This window comes from Ascaphus truei, chromosome 23 (genome assembly GCF_040206685.1).
Source record: "Ascaphus truei isolate aAscTru1 chromosome 23, aAscTru1.hap1, whole genome shotgun sequence".
NCBI lineage: Eukaryota > Metazoa > Chordata > Amphibia > Anura > Ascaphidae > Ascaphus > Ascaphus truei.
Window position 1 is genome coordinate 742,223 of NC_134505.1, and position 20,386 is coordinate 762,608.

General features: G+C 54.7%; 1 protein-coding gene across 1 annotated transcript in view; it reads right to left on the reverse strand.

Annotated features, from left to right (window-relative positions):
* LASP1 (LIM and SH3 protein 1) overlaps window positions 1–17,496 on the reverse strand; it is a 39,604-nt gene extending 22,108 nt beyond the window's left edge. Inside the window, exons 1-2 of the mRNA XM_075580172.1 lie at window positions 17,371–17,496; window positions 3,111–3,205 (exon numbers count right to left, since the gene is read on the reverse strand). Of these exons, the coding sequence (XP_075436287.1) occupies window positions 3,111–3,205; window positions 17,371–17,439 (164 nt within the window). The 5' untranslated portion in view covers window positions 17,440–17,496. The remainder of the gene's footprint in view (window positions 1–3,110; window positions 3,206–17,370) is intronic.
* Between the last annotated feature and the right edge of the window lie 2,890 nt (window positions 17,497–20,386).

Below are 20,386 nucleotides of genomic sequence, written 5' to 3' on the forward strand. Positions count from 1 at the left end.
GGGGGAGGAGAGGGGGGGAGGCGAGAGAGCCATGCTGATGGCGTGCGTGAGAGAGCCATGCTGATGGCGTGCGTGAGAGAGAGCCATGCTGATGGCGTGAGAGAGAGCCATGCTGATGGCGTGCGTTAGAGAGAGAGAGCCATGCTGATGGCGTGCGTGAGAGAGAGAGCCATGCTGATGGCGTGCGTGAGAGAGAGAGCCATGCTGATGGCGTGCGTGAGAGAGAGAGCCATGCTGATGGCGTGCGTGAGAGAGAGAGAGCCATGCTGATGGCGTGCGTGAGAGAGAGAGCCATGCTGATGGCGTGCGTGAGAGAGAGCGCCATGCTGATGGCGTGCGTGAGAGCGAGCGCCATGCTGAAGGCGTGCGTGAGAGAGAGCGCCATGCTGATGGCGTGCGTGGGAGAGAGAGCCATGCTGATGGCGTGCGTGAGAGAGAGCCATGCTGATGGCGTGCGTGAGAGAGAGCCATGCTGATGGCTGTGCGTGAGAGAGAGCCATGCTGATGGCGTGCGTGAGAGAGAGAGAGAGCCATGCTGATGGCGTGCGTGAGAGAGAGAGCCATGCTGATGGCGTGCGTGAGAGAGAGCGCCATGCTGATGGCGTGCGTGGGAGAGAGAGCCATGCTGATGGCGTGCGTGAGAGAGAGCCATGCTGATGACGTGAGAGAGAGAGCCATGCTGATGGCGTGAGAGAGAGAGCCATGCTGATGGCGTGCGTGAGAGAGAGCCATGCTGATGGCGTGAGAGAGAGAGCCATGCTGATGGCGTGAGAGAGAGAGCCATGCTGATGGCTGTGCGTGAGAGAGAGAGCCATGCTGATGGCGTGCGTGAGAGAGAGAGCCATGCTGATGGCGTGCGTGAGAGAGAGAGCCATGCTGATGGCGTGCGTGAGAGAGAAAGCCATGCTGATGGCGTGCGTGAGAGAGAGAGCCATGCTGATCGCGTGCGTGAGAGAGAGCGCCATGCTGATGGCGTGCGTGAGAGAGAGCCATGCTGATGGCGTGCGTGAGAGAGAGAGCCATGCTGATGGCGTGCGTGAGAGAGAGAGCCATGCTGATGGCGTGCGTGAGAGAGAGAGCCATGCTGATCGCGTGCGTGAGAGAGAGCGCCATGCTGATGGCGTGCGTGAGAGAGAAAGCCATGCTGATGGCGTGCGTGAGAGAGAGAGCCATGCTGATCGCGTGCGTGAGAGAGAGCGCCATGCTGATGGCGTGCGTGAGAGAGAAAGCCATGCTGATGGCGTGAGAGAGAGAGCCATGCTGATGGCGTGCGTGAGAGAGAGAGCCATGCTGATGGCGTGCGTGAGAGAGAGCGCCATGCTGATGGCGTGCGTGAGAGAGAGCGCCATGCTGATGGCGTGCGTGAGAGAGAGCGCCATGCTGATGGCGTGCGTGGGAGAGAGAGCCATGCTGATGGCGTGCGTGAGAGAGAGCCATGCTGATGGCGTGAGAGAGAGAGAGCCATGCTGATGGCGTGCGTGAGAGCCATGCTGATGGCGTGCGTGAGAGAGAGAGCCATGCTGATGGCGTGCGTGAGAGAGAGCCATGCTGATGGCGTATGAGAAATCCCGGGTACCGCGTGTGCAGGCCCGCGTGTGTAGGCCCGCCTCCCTCCCCAGGCCCCCGTGTGTAGGCCCGCCTCCCTCCCCAGGCCCCCGTGTGTAGGCCCGCCTCCCTCCCCAGGCCCCCGTGTGTAGGCCCGCCTCCCTCCCCAGGCCCCCGTGTGTAGGCCCGCCTCCCTCCCCAGGCCCCCGTGTGTAGGCCCGCCTCCCTCCCCAGGCCCCCGTGTGTAGGCCCGCCTCCCTCCCCAGGCCCCCGTGTGTAGGCCCGCCTCCCTCCCCAGGCCCCCGTGTGTAGGCCCGCCTCCCTCCCCAGGCCCCCGTGTGTAGGCCCGCCTCCCTCCCCAGGCCCCCGTGTGTAGGCCCGCCTCCCTCCCCAGGCCCGCGTGTGTAGGCCCGCCTCCCTCCCCAGGCCCGCGTGTGTAGGCCCGCCTCCCTCCCCAGGCCCGCGTGTGTAGGCCCGCCTCCCTCCCCAGGCCCCCGTGTGTAGGCCCGCCTCCCTCCCCAGGCCCCCGTGTGTAGGCCCGCCTCCCTCCCCAGGCCCGCGTGTGTAGGCCCGCCTCCCTCCCCAGGCCCGCGTGTGTAGGCCCGCCTCCCTCCCCAGGCCCGCGTGTGTAGGCCCGCCTCCCTCCCCAGGCCCGCGTGTGTAGGCCCGCCTCCCTCCCCAGGCCCCCGTGTGTAGGCCCGCCTCCCTCCCCAGGCCCCCGTGTGTAGGCCCGCCTCCCTCCCCAGGCCCGCGTGTGTAGGCCCGCCTCCCTCCCCAGGCCCGCGTGTGTAGGCCCGCCTCCCTCCCCAGGCCCCCGTGTGTAGGCCCGCCTCCCTCCCCAGGCCCCCGTGTGTAGGCCCGCCTCCCTCCCCAGGCCCCCGTGTGTAGGCCGCCTCCCTCCCCAGGCCCGCATGTGTAGGCCCGCCTCCCTCCCCAGGCCCCCGTGTGTAGGCCCGTCTCCCTCCCCAGGCCCCCGTGTGTAGGCCCGCCTCCCTCCCCAGGCCCGCGTGTGTAGGCCCGCCTCCCTCCCCAGGCCCCCGTGTGTAGGCCCACCTCCCTCCCCAGGCCCCCGTGTGTAGGCCCGCCTCCCTCCCCAGGCCCCCGTGTGTAGGCCCGCCTCCCTCCCCAGGCCCCCGTGTGTAGGCCCGCCTCCCTCCCCAGGCCCCCGTGTGTAGGCCCCACCTCCCTCCCCAGGCCCCCGTGTGTAGGCCCGCCTCCCTCCCCAGGCCCGCGTGTGTAGGCCCGCCTCTCTCCCCAGGCCCGCGTGTGTAGGCCGCCTCCCTCCCCAGGCCCGCGTGTGTAGGCCGCCTCCCTCCCCAGGCCCGCGTGTGTAGGCCTGCCTCCCTCCCCAGGCCCGCGTGTGTAGGCCCGCCTCCCTTCCTCCCCCAGGCCCGCGTGTGTAGGCCCGCCTCCCTCCCCAGGCCCGCGTGTTTAGGCCCGCCTCCCTCCCCAGGCCCCCGTGTGTAGGCCCGCCTCCCTCCCCAGGCCCCCGTGTGTAGGCCGCCTCCCTCCCCAGGCCCGCGTGTGTAGGCCCGCCTCCCTCCCCAGGCCCGCGTGTTACTTACGCGCTGCAGTATGGCTTCTTATCATAGCCCTTGTAGTTCTTCATGTTGAGAATCATCTTGCAGATCTCGCAGCTGAAGCAGGCTTTGTGCCAGTACTAGGGGGGAACAGAGACAAGGGGGTTACCGGCACGCCGTGCTCACTGCCACCATCTCACCCACACTGCCACCATCTCACCCACACTGCCCACTCACTGCCACCATCTCACCCACACTGCCACCATCTCACCCACACTGCCACCATCTCACCCACACTGCCCGCTCACTGCCACCATCTCACCCACACTGCCACCATCCCACCCACCCTGCCCGCTCACTGCCACCATCTCGCCCACGCTGCCACCATCTCACCCACACTGCCACCATCCCACCCACCCTGCCCGCTCACTGCCACCATCTCACCCACCCTGCCCGCTCACTGCCACCATCTCACCCACCCTGCCCGCTCACTGCCACCATCTCACCCAGACTACCAATTCCTTACATTGGGTTACATGCGATGTAAAATCCTTATACACTATAAAATCGAACATACCACGTTTTCGGAGGCCGTCAACACGTTTACTTTATGATCCCAACATTACGGACAAACACAGATCACTTATAGTGGAATGACGCATAGTCCATCACAACCATTTTCGGTTTGTTCAGCAGCACTACCTTCATGTCTGTGGCACTGCGATGGGCACGCGGTTTGCACCCAGCTACGCCAATATTCTTATGGCTAGCTGGGTGGGGAAAGCTACATCTACGGCACCAACGCGCTCCATCAGCACGTCGTCTTTTGGAGCCGGTATATCGACGACGTTACTGATGGCATGGATCCATTGGACTCTTTCATTGAGGTGATCAATGATAACAGCTATAATATTATATATGAATAGCGACAAAGACACAATCAATGTCTTAGATCTTCAGTTAGAGATGACGGAGGAAATGGAAATTAAAAACCAAGAACCCACATGAGAAGTGCTGATTGTAACAGCTATCTGCACGCTCATAGCAGCAACTATGGTGGCCGGTTAAAGAATATAGCCTCATATTGGCAGTTCCAGCAGGTCAGGAGAAGAACGAGTCTTCTCCCCGACTACCCATGGTCTCCAAGATCGCTTCCTAGAGAGACAATATAATGAGACGCTGGTAGAATCGGCTTTGGCTAGGAACAAATTAAAAACACAAAAAGGAAAATGGCAACAAAACATCGAATGGTATCTCCTGTCTAACCATATACAGGCATACCCTGCATTAACGTACGCAATGGGACCGGAGCACGTATGTAACACAGGCATACCCCGCATTAACGTACGCCGTGGGACCGGAGCACGTATGTAACACAGGCATACCCCGCATTAACGTACGCCGTGGGACCGGAGCATGTATGTAACACAGGCATACCCCGCATTAACGTACGCCGTGGGACCGGAGCATGTATGTAACACAGGCATACCCCGCATTAACGTACGCCGTGGGACCGGAGCATGTATGTAACTATGTAACTACAGGCATACCCCGCATTAACGTACGCAATGGGACCGGAGCATGTATGTAAAGCGAAAATGTACTTAAAGTGAAGCACCCCCTTTTCCCCACTTATCGATGCATGTACTGTACGGCAATCGTCATATACGTGCATAACTGATGTAAATAAGGCATGTGTAACAGGCTCTATAACCTCCCCGCTTGCGCACAGCTTCGGTACAGGTAGGGAGCCGGTATTGCTGTTCAGGACGTGCTGACAGGCGCATGCGCGAGCTGCCGTTTGCCTATTGGGCGCTATGTCCTTACTCGCGAGTGTACTTAAAGCGAGTGTCCTTAAACCGGGGTATGCCTGTATGTAACTACTGTATGCCTGTATATACTGTGTGTATATATAACTACTGTATGCCTGTATAACCCCGGCGGCACAAACAATTAAAGAACCCTCCTGGGTTAAATCATTGGAAAAAGTTACGCCGTGATCAGGCATCACAAACGTCATTACCGCCAATTCCAAATGTTATCTACGCCAGATGTATCCAAGTGAGGTTCGATGTGTGGAGCGAAGAACCCCTCGAAACATGGAACGGTTACCTCCAAAACCTAATGGGGGGGGGGGTGGTTGTTGCCATTGTTCAGTGCGTCCCCAAAAAAATATTCTGTGCAACACAGAACATAATGAAGGAGTGTGTATAACATGAAGTCCTTCATTAACCGGAGTGACAACCTTTTGTGGGTCCCCACGTGGCGTCAAGTGTGTATCGGACCCAGCAAAGGTATACTTAATAAGTCAGATTGCAGGAGCATGTTAGAAATATTCGGGGAGAGGTTTCATGCTGCATAGTGTATCGCGACACTTCGGTCCCTGTCACAAGCGGGATCCGGGGAGGGTCCCGCGAGATATACGGGGGGGGTATGACACACGTGGAACTAGATCAGAGACGGGAACAAGAAGCTGGCGCAACGAGAATCCTTCTGGATTTATTCGCCAAATGCAGTGACGCCCAACGGGCCACACGAGGAGACGGACATGATCGCCGCTCCACAGGTACGCGCGCAAATCTCTCTCGGGGGCTGCATGTCATTTCCCAGAATCCCTTGCTGCGGTGGGAGCACTGCATGCTGGGGGATAATGGTGAAAGGCGGGGCTGCATGTCATTTCCCAGAATCCCTTGCTGCGGTGGGAGCACTGCATGCTGGGGGATAATGGTGAAAGGCAGGGCTGCATGTCATTTCCCAGAATCCCTTGCTGCGGTGGGAGCACTGCATGCTGGGGATAATGGTGAAAGGCGGGGCTGCATGTCATTTCCCAGAATCCCTTGCTGCGGTGGGAGCACTGTATGCTGGGGATAATGGTTAAAGGCGGGGCTGCATGTCATTTCCCAGAATCCCTTGCTGCAGTGGTAGCACTGTATGCTGGGGATAATGGGTGAAAGGCAGGGCTGCATGTCATTTCCCAGAATCCCTTGCTGCAGTGGGAGCACTGTATGCTGGGGGATAATGGTGAAAGGCAGGGCTGCATGTCATTTCCCAGAATCCCTTGCTGCGGTGGGAGCACTGCATGCTGGGGATAATGGTGAAAGGCAGGGCTGCATGTCATTTCCCAGAATCCCTTGCTGCAGTGGGAGCACTGTATGCTGGGGATAATGGTGAAAGGCAGGGCTGCATGTCATTTCCCAGAATCCCTTGCTGCAGTGGGAGCACTGTATGCTGGGGGATAATGGTGAAAGGCAGGGCTGCATGTCATTTCCCAGAATCCCTTGCTGCGGTGGGAGCACAGTATGCTAGGGGATAATGGTTAAAGGCGGGGCTGCATGTCATTTCCCAGAATCCCTTGCTGCGGTGGGAGCACTGTATGCTGGGGGATAACGGTGAAAGGCAGGGCTGCATGTCATTTCCCAGAATCCCTTGCTGCAGTGGGAGCACAGTATGCTAGGGGATAATGGGTGAAAGGCGGGGCTGCATGTCATTTCCCAGAATCCCTTGCTGCGGTGGGAGCACTGTATGCTGGGGGATAATGGTGAAAGGCGGGGCTGCATGTCATTTCCCAGAATCCCTTGCTGCAGTGGGAGCACTGTATGCTGGGGATAATGGTGAAAGGCAGGGCTGCATGTCATTTCCCAGAATCCCTTGCTGCGGTGGGAGCACAGTATGCTGGGGATAATGGTGAAAGGCGGGGCTGCATGTCATTTCCCAGAATCCCTTGCTGCAGTGGGAGCACAGTATGCTGGGGATAGTGGTGAAAGGCGGGGCTGCATGTCATTTCCCAGAATCCCTTGCTGCAGTGGGAGCACTGCATGCTGGGGGATAATGGTGAAAGGCAGAACTGCATGTCATTTCCCAGAATCCCTTGCTGCGGTGGGAGCACTGCATGCTGGGGGATAATGGTGAAAGGCAGGGTGCAGACCTGTCTAAGGGCTGTTATATACACCCACGATACTGCCAGCCCAGGACGGGTCACTGCCGGCATCATTGCCCCGGGCCCTCATGTTAATATGCAGGACACCCTCTGCTCAGGGCGCCTCTCCCCCCCCCCGCTCCCTCCTCCGTGTTTCCACACTGCCGGTCAGCACTGTGCAAGCTTCCTGTCCCCGACACGTCCCCACCGCTGCAATACCAGGTCACCACCTGCCAGACACCTTCAGTATCTGCCCCCCCCACCGGGAGTGAGTGTGCCTCAGGGGGGAGGGATCAGGGGCGCGGGAGTGAGTGTGCCTCAGGGGGGAGGGATCAGGGGCGCGGGAGTGAGCGTGCCTCAGGGGGGAGGGATCAGGGGCGCGGGAGTGAGTGTGCCTCAGGGGGGAGGGATCAGGGGCGCGGGAGTGAGTGTGCCTCAGGGGGAGGGATCAGGGGCGCGGGAGTGAGTGTGCCTCAGGGGGGAGGGGTCAGGGGCGCGGGAGTGAGTGTGCCTCAGGGGGGAGGGATCAGGGGCGCGGGAATGAGTGTGCCTCAGGGGGGAGGGATCAGGGGCGCGGGAGTGAGTGTGCCTCAGCGGGAGTGAGTGTGCCTCAGGGGGGAGGGATCAGGGGCGTAGGAGTGAGCGTGCCTCAGTGGGAGGGATCAGGGGCGCGGGAGTGAGTGTGCCTCAGAGGGATTGAGTGTGCCTCAGCGGGATTGAGTGTGCCTCAGCGGGAGTGAGTGTGCCTCCGCGGGAGTGAGTGTGCCTCCGCGGGAGTGAGTGTGCCTCCGCGGGAGTGAGTGTGCCTCCGCGGGAGTGAGTGTGCCTCCGCGGGAGTGAGTGTGCCTCCGCGGGAGTGAGTGTGCCTCCGCGGGAGGGATCAAGGGGCGTGGGAGTGAGTGTGCCTCAGCGGGAGTGAGTGTGCATCAGCGAGAGGGATCAGGGGGCGTGGGAGTGAGTGTGCCTCAGCGGGAGTGAGTGTGCCTCAGCGGGAGTGAGTGTGCCTCAGCGGGAGTGAGTGTGTCTCAGCGGGAGTGAGTGTGCCTCAGCGGGGGGGATCGCACGCTCCGAAGTGGAAGTCTTACTAATTCTGTAGTGTGTATCACTCAATGAAAGTGCGATTCACACCAAGTCACCAAGCAGTCTGTCTCCTAAGACGGTCCCACTCACTCCCACGTGAGTTTCACTCCATGAGAGGCAGTCTCGCCCAGTCCAAAGTCAGTGAAGTCTCTGCACAAAATCAGGGCCGCGGCCCATTAAAATAACTGTATATTGCTGCAAAACCCTCCCCAAATCCCCCCCCCCCCCCACTCCTGTGCCAGGGGCGGTGAGCACAGAGAGAGGGGGACAGGACGTCACATCAGAGTGTCCCCAAAAAACAGATCCCCCCCCCCACTCCTGTGCCAGGGGCGGTGAACACAGAGAGAGGGGGACAGGACGTCACATCAGGGTGCCCCCAAAAAACAGAAAGCAGAGCCCCAAATCCCCCCCACCCCCACTCCAGCCCCGCTGACAGGGGCGGTGAGCACAGAGAGAGGGGGACAGGACGTCACATCAGGGTGCCCCCAAAAAACAGAAAGCAGAGCCCCAAATCCCACCCCCCCCCCCCCACTCCAGCCCCGCTGACAGGGGCGGTGAGCACAGAGAGGGGGGGACAGGACGTCACATCAGGGTGCCCCCAAAAAATAAAGCAGAGCCCCAAATCCCCCCCCCCCCCCACTCCAGCTCCGCTGACAGGGGCGGTGAGCACAGAGAGAGGGGGACACAGGGTGTCTCCAAAAAAAAGAAAGCAGAGCCGCCTTCAAACCCAGGAAGCTTGTGCAACAAGCCTAAGTGAGACACAGACACACACACACAGTGACACACACACACACACAGTGACACACACACCAACGGAAACCAGGCACCATTAAACAGGGGGGGGGGGGCTCAGCTTGCAAGATTTTTTAGCCCTGGGAAAATGACCTCCCGGGGTCAGAGGCAGGCAGGGGGTGGGGGTCCCTACGCCTATTAACCCCTTCCCCGCCTGAAGTCTCCAACTGGAGTTTATAAAAATAATAAAAACACACAACTGAAAACACAAAAAAAAAACACAAAGAAAAATAAAACCGCACTGTAAAAAAATAAAAATAAACCATACAGGACCGGACCAGCACTGGAGGGGTTAACCACACCGTTAGAAAAAGGCATGTATACACCACACACACACACACACACACACACACACACACACACACACACACACACACACACACACACACACACACACACACACACACACACACACACACACACACACACACTTAAATGCCCGAGCAGTATTTTGCTGCTGTTATTGGGAGGTGGGTCTGGCAGCCGAGGAGTTGATCTGTCTGTATACAGAGGGGGTACCAGAAGATTGAGTCACTCAGAAAAGAGAGGAAGAGGTTAATCTGTGTGTATACAGAGGGGTGGGTGAGGGGTGGGTGAGGGGTGGGTGAGGGGTGGGTGAGTGAGGGGGGATTCCATAGGATTGAGTCACTCAGGGAAGAGAGAGGAAGGGGTTAATCTGTGTATACAGTGGGGGATTCCAGAGGATTGAGTCACTCAGGGAAGAGAGGGGAGAGGAAGGGGTTAATCTGTGTGTATACAGAGGGGTGGGTGAGGGGGTGAGGGATTCCAGAGGATTGAGTCACTCAGGGGAGAGGAAGGGGTTAATCTGTGTGTATACAGAGGGGTGGGTGAGGGGGTGAGGGATTCCAGAGGATTGAGTCACTCAGGGGAGAGGAAGGGGTTAATCTGTGTGTATACAGAGGGGTGGGTGAGAGGGTGAGGGATTCCAGAGGATTGAGTCACTCAGGGGAGAGGAAGGGGTTAATCTGTGTGTATACAGGAGGGGTGGGTGGGGGGGTGGGGGATTCCAGAGGATTGAGTCACTCAGGGGAGAGGAAGGGGTTAATCTGTGTGTATACAGAGGGGTGGGTGGGGGGGTGAGGGATTCATCTGTGTGTATACAGAGGGGTGGGTGAGGGGGTGGGGGGATTCCAGAGGATTGAGTCACTCGGGGAAGGGAGAGGGGAGAGGAAGGGGTTAATCCTCCCCGGAGAGAGAAGCGCTTTCCTGCATTAAATGCCAGGGCGCTGCCACTTCCGCGTACATGGCGTCCTGCGCCCCCGCCGGGGAGAGCCCCCCAGGAGGGCACGGTGCCCACGCCATGCCACACGCTGTGTAACGGAGATACTAACATCATATCCTGGGGGCTGGATGTATGGGGCAGGGGGATACACACACACACACACACAGAGACACGTTATACACACACACACACACACACACACACACACACACACACACACACACACACGTTATATTATACACACACACACACACACACACACACGTTATATTATACACACACACACACAGAGACACGTTATATTATACACACACACACACACACACACACACACACACACACACACACACAGACACGTTATATTATACACACACACACACACACACACACACACACACACACACACACACACACCATTATTGCATGTGGTGTGTGTGTGTGTGTGTGTGTGTAGCTGCATGGTTAAGGTGTATGGCCCCTATCATAGGGAGGTACCGAGCTTTATAAAGGGGATGTGACAGGGGGAGACGGGAAGGCTGCAGGATTGGTATACAGTATATATTAGGGAGGTACAGAGCTTTATAAAAGGGGGGGTGATACGGTTATATAGGTGTGAGTGGGGTATTTATGGGGGCAGTGTAGGGCTGGGCAGTCACGGTTAGGAGTGGTATTAGGATAATAATAGGATTGCAGGGGGTGATAGATGTTTCCAACAGCCTATACGTGCCAGCCAGTTTACAACCGCCTATACGTACCAGCCAGTTTACAACCGCCTATACGTGCCAGCCAGTTTACAACCGCCTATACGTACCAGCCAGTTTACAACCGCCTATACGTGCCAGCCAGTTTACAACCGCCTATACGTGCCAGCCAGTTTACAACCGCCTATACGTGCCAGCCAGTTTACAACCGCCTATACGTGCCAGCCAGTTTACAACCGCCTATACGTGCCAGCCAGTTTACAACCGCCTATACGTGCCAGCCAGTTTACAACCGCCTATACGTACCAGCCAGTTTACAACCGCCTATACGTGCCAGCCAGTTTACAACCGCCTATACGTACCAGCCAGTTTATAACAGCCTATACGTGCCAGCCAGTTTACAACCGCCTATACGTGCCAGCCAGTTTATAACAGCCTATACGTGCCAGCCAGTTTACAACCGCCTATACGTGCCAGCCAGTTTACAACCGCCTATACGTGCCAGCCAGTTTATAACCGCCTATACGTGCCAGCCAGTTTACAACCGCCTATACGTGCCAGCCAGTTTATAACAGCCTATACGTGCCAGCCAGTTTATAACAGCCTATACGTGCCAGCCAGTTTACAACCGCCTATACGTGCCAGCCAGTTTATAACAGCCTATACGTGCCAGCCAGTTTACAACCGCCTATACGTGCCAGCCAGTTTACAACCGCCTATACGTGCCAGCCAGTTTACAACCGCCTATACGTACCAGCCCGTTTACAACCGCCTATACGTACCAGCCAGTTTACAACCGCCTATACGTACCAGCCAGTTTACAACCGCCTATACGTACCAGCCAGTTTACAACCGCCTATACGTGCCAGCCAGTTTATAACAGCCTATACGTGCCAGCCAGTTTATAACAGCCTATACGTGCCAGCCAGTTTATAACAGCCTATACGTGCCAGCCAGTTTATAACAGCCTATACGTGCCAGCCAGTTTATAACAGCCTATACGTGCCAGCCAGTTTATAACAGCCTATACGTGCCAGCCAGTTTATAACAGCGTATACGTGCCAGCCAGTTTATAACAGCCAAGACAGTTGTGTGAAAATGAAAGTACACCCTCTTTGAATTCCATGCTTTTATATATCAGGGCATAATAACAATCATCTGTTCCTTAGCAGGTCTTAAAATGAGGTAAATACAACCTCCGATGAACAACAACACATGACATATTACACTGTGTGTGTGTGTGTGTGTGTGTGTGTGTGTGTGTGTGTGTGTGTGTGTGTGTGTGTGTGTGTGTGTGTGTGTGTGTGTGTGTGTGTGTGTGTGTGTGTGTGTGTGTGTGTGTGTGTATGACATATTACACCGTGTCATGATTTATTTAACAAAAATAAAGCCAAAATGGAGAAGCTGTGTGTGAAAAACTAAGTACACCCTTACTGCTTCCATAGGAATTAAGATGCTAAGTAGCAGACAGGTGCTGCTAATCAATGCCCATGATTCATTGATCATCAGCTAGTGTGACCACCTATAAAAGCCGAAGTTTTAGCAGTTTGCTGGTCTGGAGCATTCAGGTATGTGTTAACACAATGCCAAGGAGGAAAGACATCAGCAATGATCTTAGAGAAGCAATTGTTGCTGCCCATCAATCTGGGAAGGGTTATATGGCCATTTCCAAACAATTTAAAGTCCATCATTCTACAGTGAGAAAGATTATTCAAAAGTGGAAAACATTCAAGACAGTTGCCAATCTTCCCAGGAGTGGACATCCCAGCAAATTCACCCCAAGGTCAGACCATGCAATGCTCAGAGAAATTGCAAAATACCCAAGAGTTACATCTCAGACTCTACAGGCCTCAGTTAGCATGTTACATGTTAAAGTTCATGACAGCACAATTAGAAAAAGACTGAACAAGTATGGTTTGTTTGGAAGGGTTGCCAGGAGAAAGCCTCTTCTCTCTAAAAAGAACATGGCAGCACGGCTTAGGTTTGCAAAGTTGCATCTGAACAAACCACAAGACTTCTGGAACAATGTCCTTTGGACAGACGAGACCAAAGTGGAGATGTTTGGCCATAATGCACAGCGCCACGTTTGGCGGAAACCAAACACAGCATATCAGCACAAACACCTCATACCAACTGTCAAGCAGGGTGGTGGAGGGGTGATGATTTGGGCTTGTTTTGCAGCCACAGGACCTGGGAACCTTGCTGTCATTGAGTCGACCATGAACTCCTCTGTATACCAAAGTATTCTAGATTCAAATGTGAGGCCATCAGTCCGACAGCTAAAGCTTGGCCGAAATTGGGTCATGCAACAGGACAATGATCCCAAGCACACCGGCAAATCTACAACAGAATGGCTGAAAAAGAAAAGAATCAAGGTGTTGCAATGGCCCAGTCAAAGTCCAGACCTCAACCCGATTGAAATGCTGTGGCGGGACCTTAAGAGAGCTGTGCATAAACAAATGCCCACAAACCTCAATGAACTGAAGCAACGTTGTAAAGAAGAGTGGGCCAAAATTCCTCCCCAACGATGTGAGAGACTGATAAAGTCATACAGAAAACGATTACTTCAGGTTATTGCTGCTAAAGGTGGTTCTACACGCTATTGAATCATAAGCTGTACTTAGTTTTTCACACACAGCTTCTCCATTGTGGCTTTATTTTTGTTAAATAAATCATGACACGGTGTAATATGTCATGTGTACACACACACACACACACACACACACACACGGTGTAATATGTCATGTGTTGTTGTTCATCTGAGGTTGTATTTACCTCATTTTTAGACCTGCTGAGGAACAGATGATTGTTATTATGTCCTGATATGTAACACCATAGAATTCAAAGAGGGTGTACTTTCTTGTTCACACAACTGTACATGCCAGCCACTTTATAGCAGCATATACATGCCAGGCAGATACCAGCATATACGTGCCAGCCACTTTATAGCAGCATATACATGCCAGGCAGATACCAGCATATACGTGCCAGCCAGGCAGATACCAGCATATACGTGCCAGCCAGGCAGATACCAGCATATACGTGCCAGCCAGGCAGATAACAGCATATACGTGCCAGCCAATTTATAACAGCATGTACGTGCCAGCCAGTTTATAACAGCATATACGTGCCAGCCAGTTTATAACAGCATATACGTGCCAGCCAGTTTATAACAGCATATACGTGCCAGCCAGGCAGATACCAGCATATACGTGCCAGCCACTTTATAGCAGCATATACATGCCAGGCAGATACCAGCATATACGTGCCAGCCACTTTATAGCAGCATATACATGCCAGGCAGATACCAGCATATACGTGCCAGCCAGGCAGATACCAGCATATACGTGCCAGCCAGGCAGATACCAGCATATACGTGCCAGCCAGGCAGATAACAGCATATACGTGCCAGCCAATTTATAACAGCATGTACGTGCCAGCCAGTTTATAACAGCATATACGTGCCAGCCAGTTTATAACAGCATATACGTGCCAGCCAGTTTATAACAGCATATACGTGCCAGCCAGGCAGATACCAGCATATACGTGCCAGCCACTTTATAGCAGCATATACATGCCAGGCAGATACCAGCATATACGTGCCAGCCAGGCAGATACCAGCATATACGTGCCAGCCAGGCAGATACCAGCATATACGTGCCAGCCAGGCAGATACCAGCATATACGTGCCAGCCAGGCAGATAACAGCGTATACGTGCCAGCCAGGTAGATAACAGCGTATACGTGCCAGCCAGTTTATAACAGCGTATACGTGCCAGCCAGTTTATAACAGCGTATACGTGCCAGCCAGTTTATAACAGCGTATACGTGCCAGCCAGTTTATAACAGCATATACGTGCCAGGCAGTTTATAGCAGCATATACGTGCCAGGCAGTTTATAGCAGCATATACGTGCCAGGCAGATAACAGCATATACGTGCCAGGCAGATAGCAGCATATACGTGCCAGGCAGATAGCAGCATATACGTGCCAGGCAGATAGCAGCATATACGTGCCAGGCAGATAGCAGCATATACGTGCCAGGCAGATAGCAGCATATACGTGCCAGGCAGATAGCAGCATATACGTGCCAGGCAGATAGCAGCATATACGTGCCAGGCAGATAGCAGCATATACGTGCCAGGCAGATAGCAGCATATACGTGCCAGGCAGATAGCAGCATATACGTGCCAGGCAGATAGCAGCATATACGTGCCAGGCAGATAGCAGCATATACGTGCCAGGCAGATAGCAGCATATACGTGCCAGGCAGATAGCAGCATATACGTGCCAGGCAGATAGCAGCATATACGTGCCAGGCAGATAAGGAGCTGTGCGTCTTACGTCAGTGAGGACAGGACACAATCCTTATATTGCACATTATTACACCCGCCTCCTCTCAGTGAGATGCGCGGTGTTACACAATTGTGTGTGTGTGTGTGTGTGTGTGTGTGTGTGTGTGTGTGTGTGTGTGTGTGTGTGTGTGTGTGTGTGTGTGTGTGTGTGTGTGTGTGGTTACAGCCGCTCCTTCACTGCACACAGCGGTGCTTTGCTGGTTATCATGCTTGCTATTCCTTATGTGTAGACTCATATCAGAGTATCCTTACTCCTAGTAACAATATATGGGCCTGTTGTGTGATTGTTACTCAGTGCGGCCTGCGCGTCGGTGTTCCCCTGCGGACACGCGCAGGGAGCCGCGCCGTGTTTTAGCGCTATTTCTGCACGGGGTGCGTTATACTTTGGGTTAATATTGGTAACCCAGCGCTGCTGCTGCTTCTCCTGCGCTGAAGCGCCGCTGCTTCTTCTCCTGCGCTGAAGCGCTGCTGGCAAGTGACACATTACTTTTATTAGCTGGCTGTATTAGGTTCCCCTGATTGTGAGTCAGAGAGTGTATGCGCTTCCAAACGCTGATTTTCCATATTATATGTATCTATCCATACACATACACATATATACACATACATATATACATACATATACATATATATATATGTGTGTGTGTATGGATAGACACTGTAGAATATACGGTATAGCTATGTGTGCAGGTATAGGGATATATAGTGTACAGACACACATACTGTAGTACCGGTATATACTGTGTGTGTGTAGGTATAGGGATATATACAGTGTACAGACACACACATACTGTAGTACCGGTATATACTGTATAGCTATGTGTGCAGGTATAGGGATATATACAGTAGGCAGACACACACATACTGTAGTACCGGTATATACTGTATAGCTATGTGTGCAGGTATAGGGATATATACAGTGTACAGACACACACATACTGTAGTACCGGTATATACTGTGTGTGTGTAGGTATAGGGATATATACAGTGTACAGACACACACATACTGTAGTACCGGTATATACTGTATAGCTATGTGTGCAGGTATAGGGATATATACAGTGTACAGACACACACATACTGTAGTACCGGTATATACTGTGTGTGTGTAGGTATAGGGATATATACAGTGTACAGACACACACATACTGTAGTACCGGTATATACTGTATAGCTATGTGTGCAGGTATAGGGATATATACAGAGGACAGACACATACTGTAGTACCGGTATATACTGTATAGCTATGTGTGCAGGTATAGGGATATATACAGTGGACAGACACATACTGTAGTACCGGTATATACTGTATAGCTATGTGTGCAGGTATAGGGATATATACAGTGTACAGACACACACATACTGTAGTACCGGTATATACTGTATAGCTATGTGTGCAGGTATAGGGATATATACAGTGGACAGACACACACATACTGTAGTACCGGTATACACTGTATAGCTATGTGTGCAGGTATAGGGATATATACAGTGTACAGACACACACATACTGTAGTACCGGTATATACTGTATAGCTATGTGTGCAGGTATAGGGATATATACAGAGGACAGACACATACTGTAGTACCGGTATATACTGTATAGCTATGTGTGCAGGTATAGGGATATATACAGTGTACAGACACACACATACTGTAGTACCGGTATATACTGTATAGCTATGTGTGCAGGTATAGGGATATATACAGAGGACAGACACATACTGTAGTACCGGTATATACTGTATAGCTATGTGTGCAGGTATAGGGATATATACAGTGTACAGACACACACATACTGTAGTACCGGTATATACTGTATAGCTATGTGTGCAGGTATAGGGATATATACAGTGTACAGACACACACATACTGTAGTACCGGTATATACTGTATAGCTATGTGTGCAGGTATAGGGATATATACAGAGGACAGACACATACTGTAGTACCGGTATATACTGTATAGCTGTGTGCAGGTATAGGGATATATACAGTGGACAGACACACACACACAGTGACAGTGACACACACAGTGACAGTGACACACAGTGACACACAGTGACACACAGTGACACACAGTGACACACAGTGACACACAGTGACACACACACAGTGACAGTGACACACACAGTGACAGTGACACACAGTGACACACAGTGACAGTGACACACAGTGACACACAGTGACACACAGTGACACACAGTGACACACATTACCTTGTCCAGACAGTTGACTTTCTCGGTGGGATACACAACCTTCCCGCACCGGGCACAGCTCGGATTCATCCTTATACCGCGGCCTCTCCCTCTCTATACCGCTCCCTCTCTATACCGCTCCCTCTCTATACCGCTCCCTCTCTATACCGCTCCCTCCCTATACCGCTCCCTCCCTATACCGCGGCCTCTGTCTCTGGCAGTGTCAGGCTGGCAGTCTCTCTGTCTCTTGTAGGAGCAGGCAGTCCCTTTGCCGCGCTGTCTCCCTGGCTGTCTCTTGCTGTCTCTTTGCCTGGCTGTCTCTTGCTGTCCCTTGCTGTCTCTTTGCCTGGCTGTCTCTTGCTGTCTCTTTGCCTGGCTGTCTCTTGCTGTCTCTTTGCCTGGCTGTCTCTTGCTGTCTCTTTGCCTGGCTGTCTCTGGCTGTCTCTTGCTGTCTCTTTGCCTGGCTGTCTCTGGCTGTCTCTTTGCCTGGCTGTCTCTGGCTGTCTCTTTGCCTGGCTGTCTCTTGCTGTCTCTTTGCCTGGCTGTCTCTGGCTGTCTCTTTGCCTGGCTGTCTCTTTGCCTGGCTGTCTCTGGCTGTCTCTTTGCCTGGCTGTCTCTTTGCCTGGCTGTCTCTGGCTGTCTCTTTGCCTGGCTGTCTCTTTGCCTGGCTGTCTCTTTGCCTGGCTGTCTCTGGCTGTCTCTTTGCCTGGCTGTCTCTTTGCCTGGCTGTCTCTGGCTGTCTCTTTGCCTGGCTGTCTCTTTGCCTGGCTGTCTCTTTGCCTGGCTGTCTCTTGCTGTCTCTTTGCCTGGCTGTCTCTGGCTGTCTCTGGCTGTCTCTTTGCCGCGCTGTCTCTGGCTGTCTCTGGCTGTCTCTTGCTGTCTCTTTGCCTGGCTGTCTCTGGCTGTCTCTGGCTGTCTCTTTGCCGCGCTGTCTCTGGCTGTCTCTGGCTGTCTCTGGCTGTCTCTGGCTGTCTCTGGCTGTCTCTTTGCCGCGCTGTCGGTGAGAGACAAACAGGAGGGGCGGGGGTGCCGGGGGCGTGCGGGGCGCGGGCACAACAAGCGGGGGCGCGGAACAGAGGCGGGGCCTGGCCACGGGAACGCGCAGATGGACGGGGCCTGACCAAGGGAAGGCGCAGATGGGCGGGGCCTAACCAAGGGAAGGCGCAGATGGGCGGGGCCTAACCAAGGGAAGGCGCAGGTGGGCGGGGCCTGACACCAGGAACACAGGGGAGGCGGAGCCTGAACGCGGGCGCGCAAATCGGGGCGGGGCCTGACACCAGGAGTGAATATAGCGGGCGGGGCATGCCAATAAGAGCGCCACCCAGTGGGCGTGGCCTGGCAATGGGATCCGACCTAAGGGGCGGTGCCTGGCAATGGGTGGCAACATAGGGGGCGGGGCCTGTCAATAAGAGCGCCTCCCAGTGGGCGGGGCCTTGCATTGGGTGCAAATATGGGGGCGGGGCCTGGCAATGGGTGCATACATAGGGGGCGGGGCCTGGCAATGGTTGTGTAGCCATGTCTCTCTCTGCCCCGCCCCTTCCTCCTCACTAAGTTGCTCCGCAAGGGAACCACACTCCCCAGAATCCCCAGGGGCTGAGGTCACATGACACAGTGCGGCCAATAGGGCTGCTAGAATCAGGGAGACCCCCCATCATTAGATGTATATAGGTATAGCGCCACGTGAAGGTGCCACGGTGTGAAGCATGGCCTGCGGTCTGGGACCCCCACCCCACGCAGGATGGGACCCCCACCCCACGCAGGATGGGACCCCCACGCAGGATGGGACCCCCTCCCCACGCAGCATGGGACCCCCACCCCACGCAGGATGGGACCCCCTCCCCACGCAGGATGGGACCCCCACCCCACGCAGGATGGGACCCCCTCCCCACGCAGGATGGGACCCCCTCCCCACGCAGGATGGGACCCCCTCCCCACGCAGGATGGGACCCCACCCCACGCAGGATGGGACCCCCTCCCCACGCAGGATGGAGCCCCCTCCCCACGCAGGATGGGACCCCCACCCCACGCAGGATGGGACCCCCTCCCCACGCAGCATGGGACCCCCACCCCACGCAGGATGGGACCCCCTCCCCACGCAGGATGGGACCCCCACCCCACGCAGGATGGGACCCCCTCCCCACGCAGGATGGGACCCCCACCCCACGCAGGATGGGACCCCCACCCCACGCAGAACGGGACCCCCTCCCCACGCAGGATGGGACCCCCACCCCACGCAGGACGGGACCCCCACCCCACGCAGGACGGGACCCCCACCCCACGCAGGATGGGACCCCCACCCCACGCAGGTTGGGACCCCCTCCCCACGCAGGATGGGACCCCCACCCCACGCAGGACGGGACCCACCCCACGCAGGTTGGGACCCCCACCCCACGCAGGACGGGACCCCCACCACATGCGGAGGCTCCGCGTTGCGGATATCAGAATATGTGATGTACATGAGGAATTCAGCCAGCTCTGAATGAAGCCACTCAGTAAAACACAGCGTGTGTGTGTGTGTGTGTGTGTGTGTGTGTGTGTGTGTGTGTGTGTGTGTGTGTGTGTGTGTGTGTGTGTGTGTGTGTGTGTGTGTGTGTGTGTGTGTGTGTGTGTGTAGGTGTGTGTGTGTGTGTAGGTGTGTGTGTGTGTAGGTGTGTGTGTATGAGTGTGTGCATGTATGAGTGTGTGTGTATATATATATGAGTGTGTGTGTGTATATGTGTGTGTGTGTATGTGTGTATATATGAGTGTGTGTGTGTGTGTGTGTGTATATATATGAGTGTGTGTGTGTGTGTGTGTGTGTGTGTGTGTGTGTGTGTGTGTGTGTGTATATATATGAGTGTGTGTGTGTGTATATATATATGAGTGTGTGTGTATATATATGTGTGTGTGTGTGTGTGTGTGTGTGTATGTGTGGAGTGTGTGTGTGTATATATGTGTGTGTGTGTGTGTGTGTGTGTGTGTGTGTGTGTGTAGGTGTGTAGGTGTGTGTGTGTGTGTAGGTGTGTGTGTGTAGGTGTGTGTGTATGAGTGTGTGCAT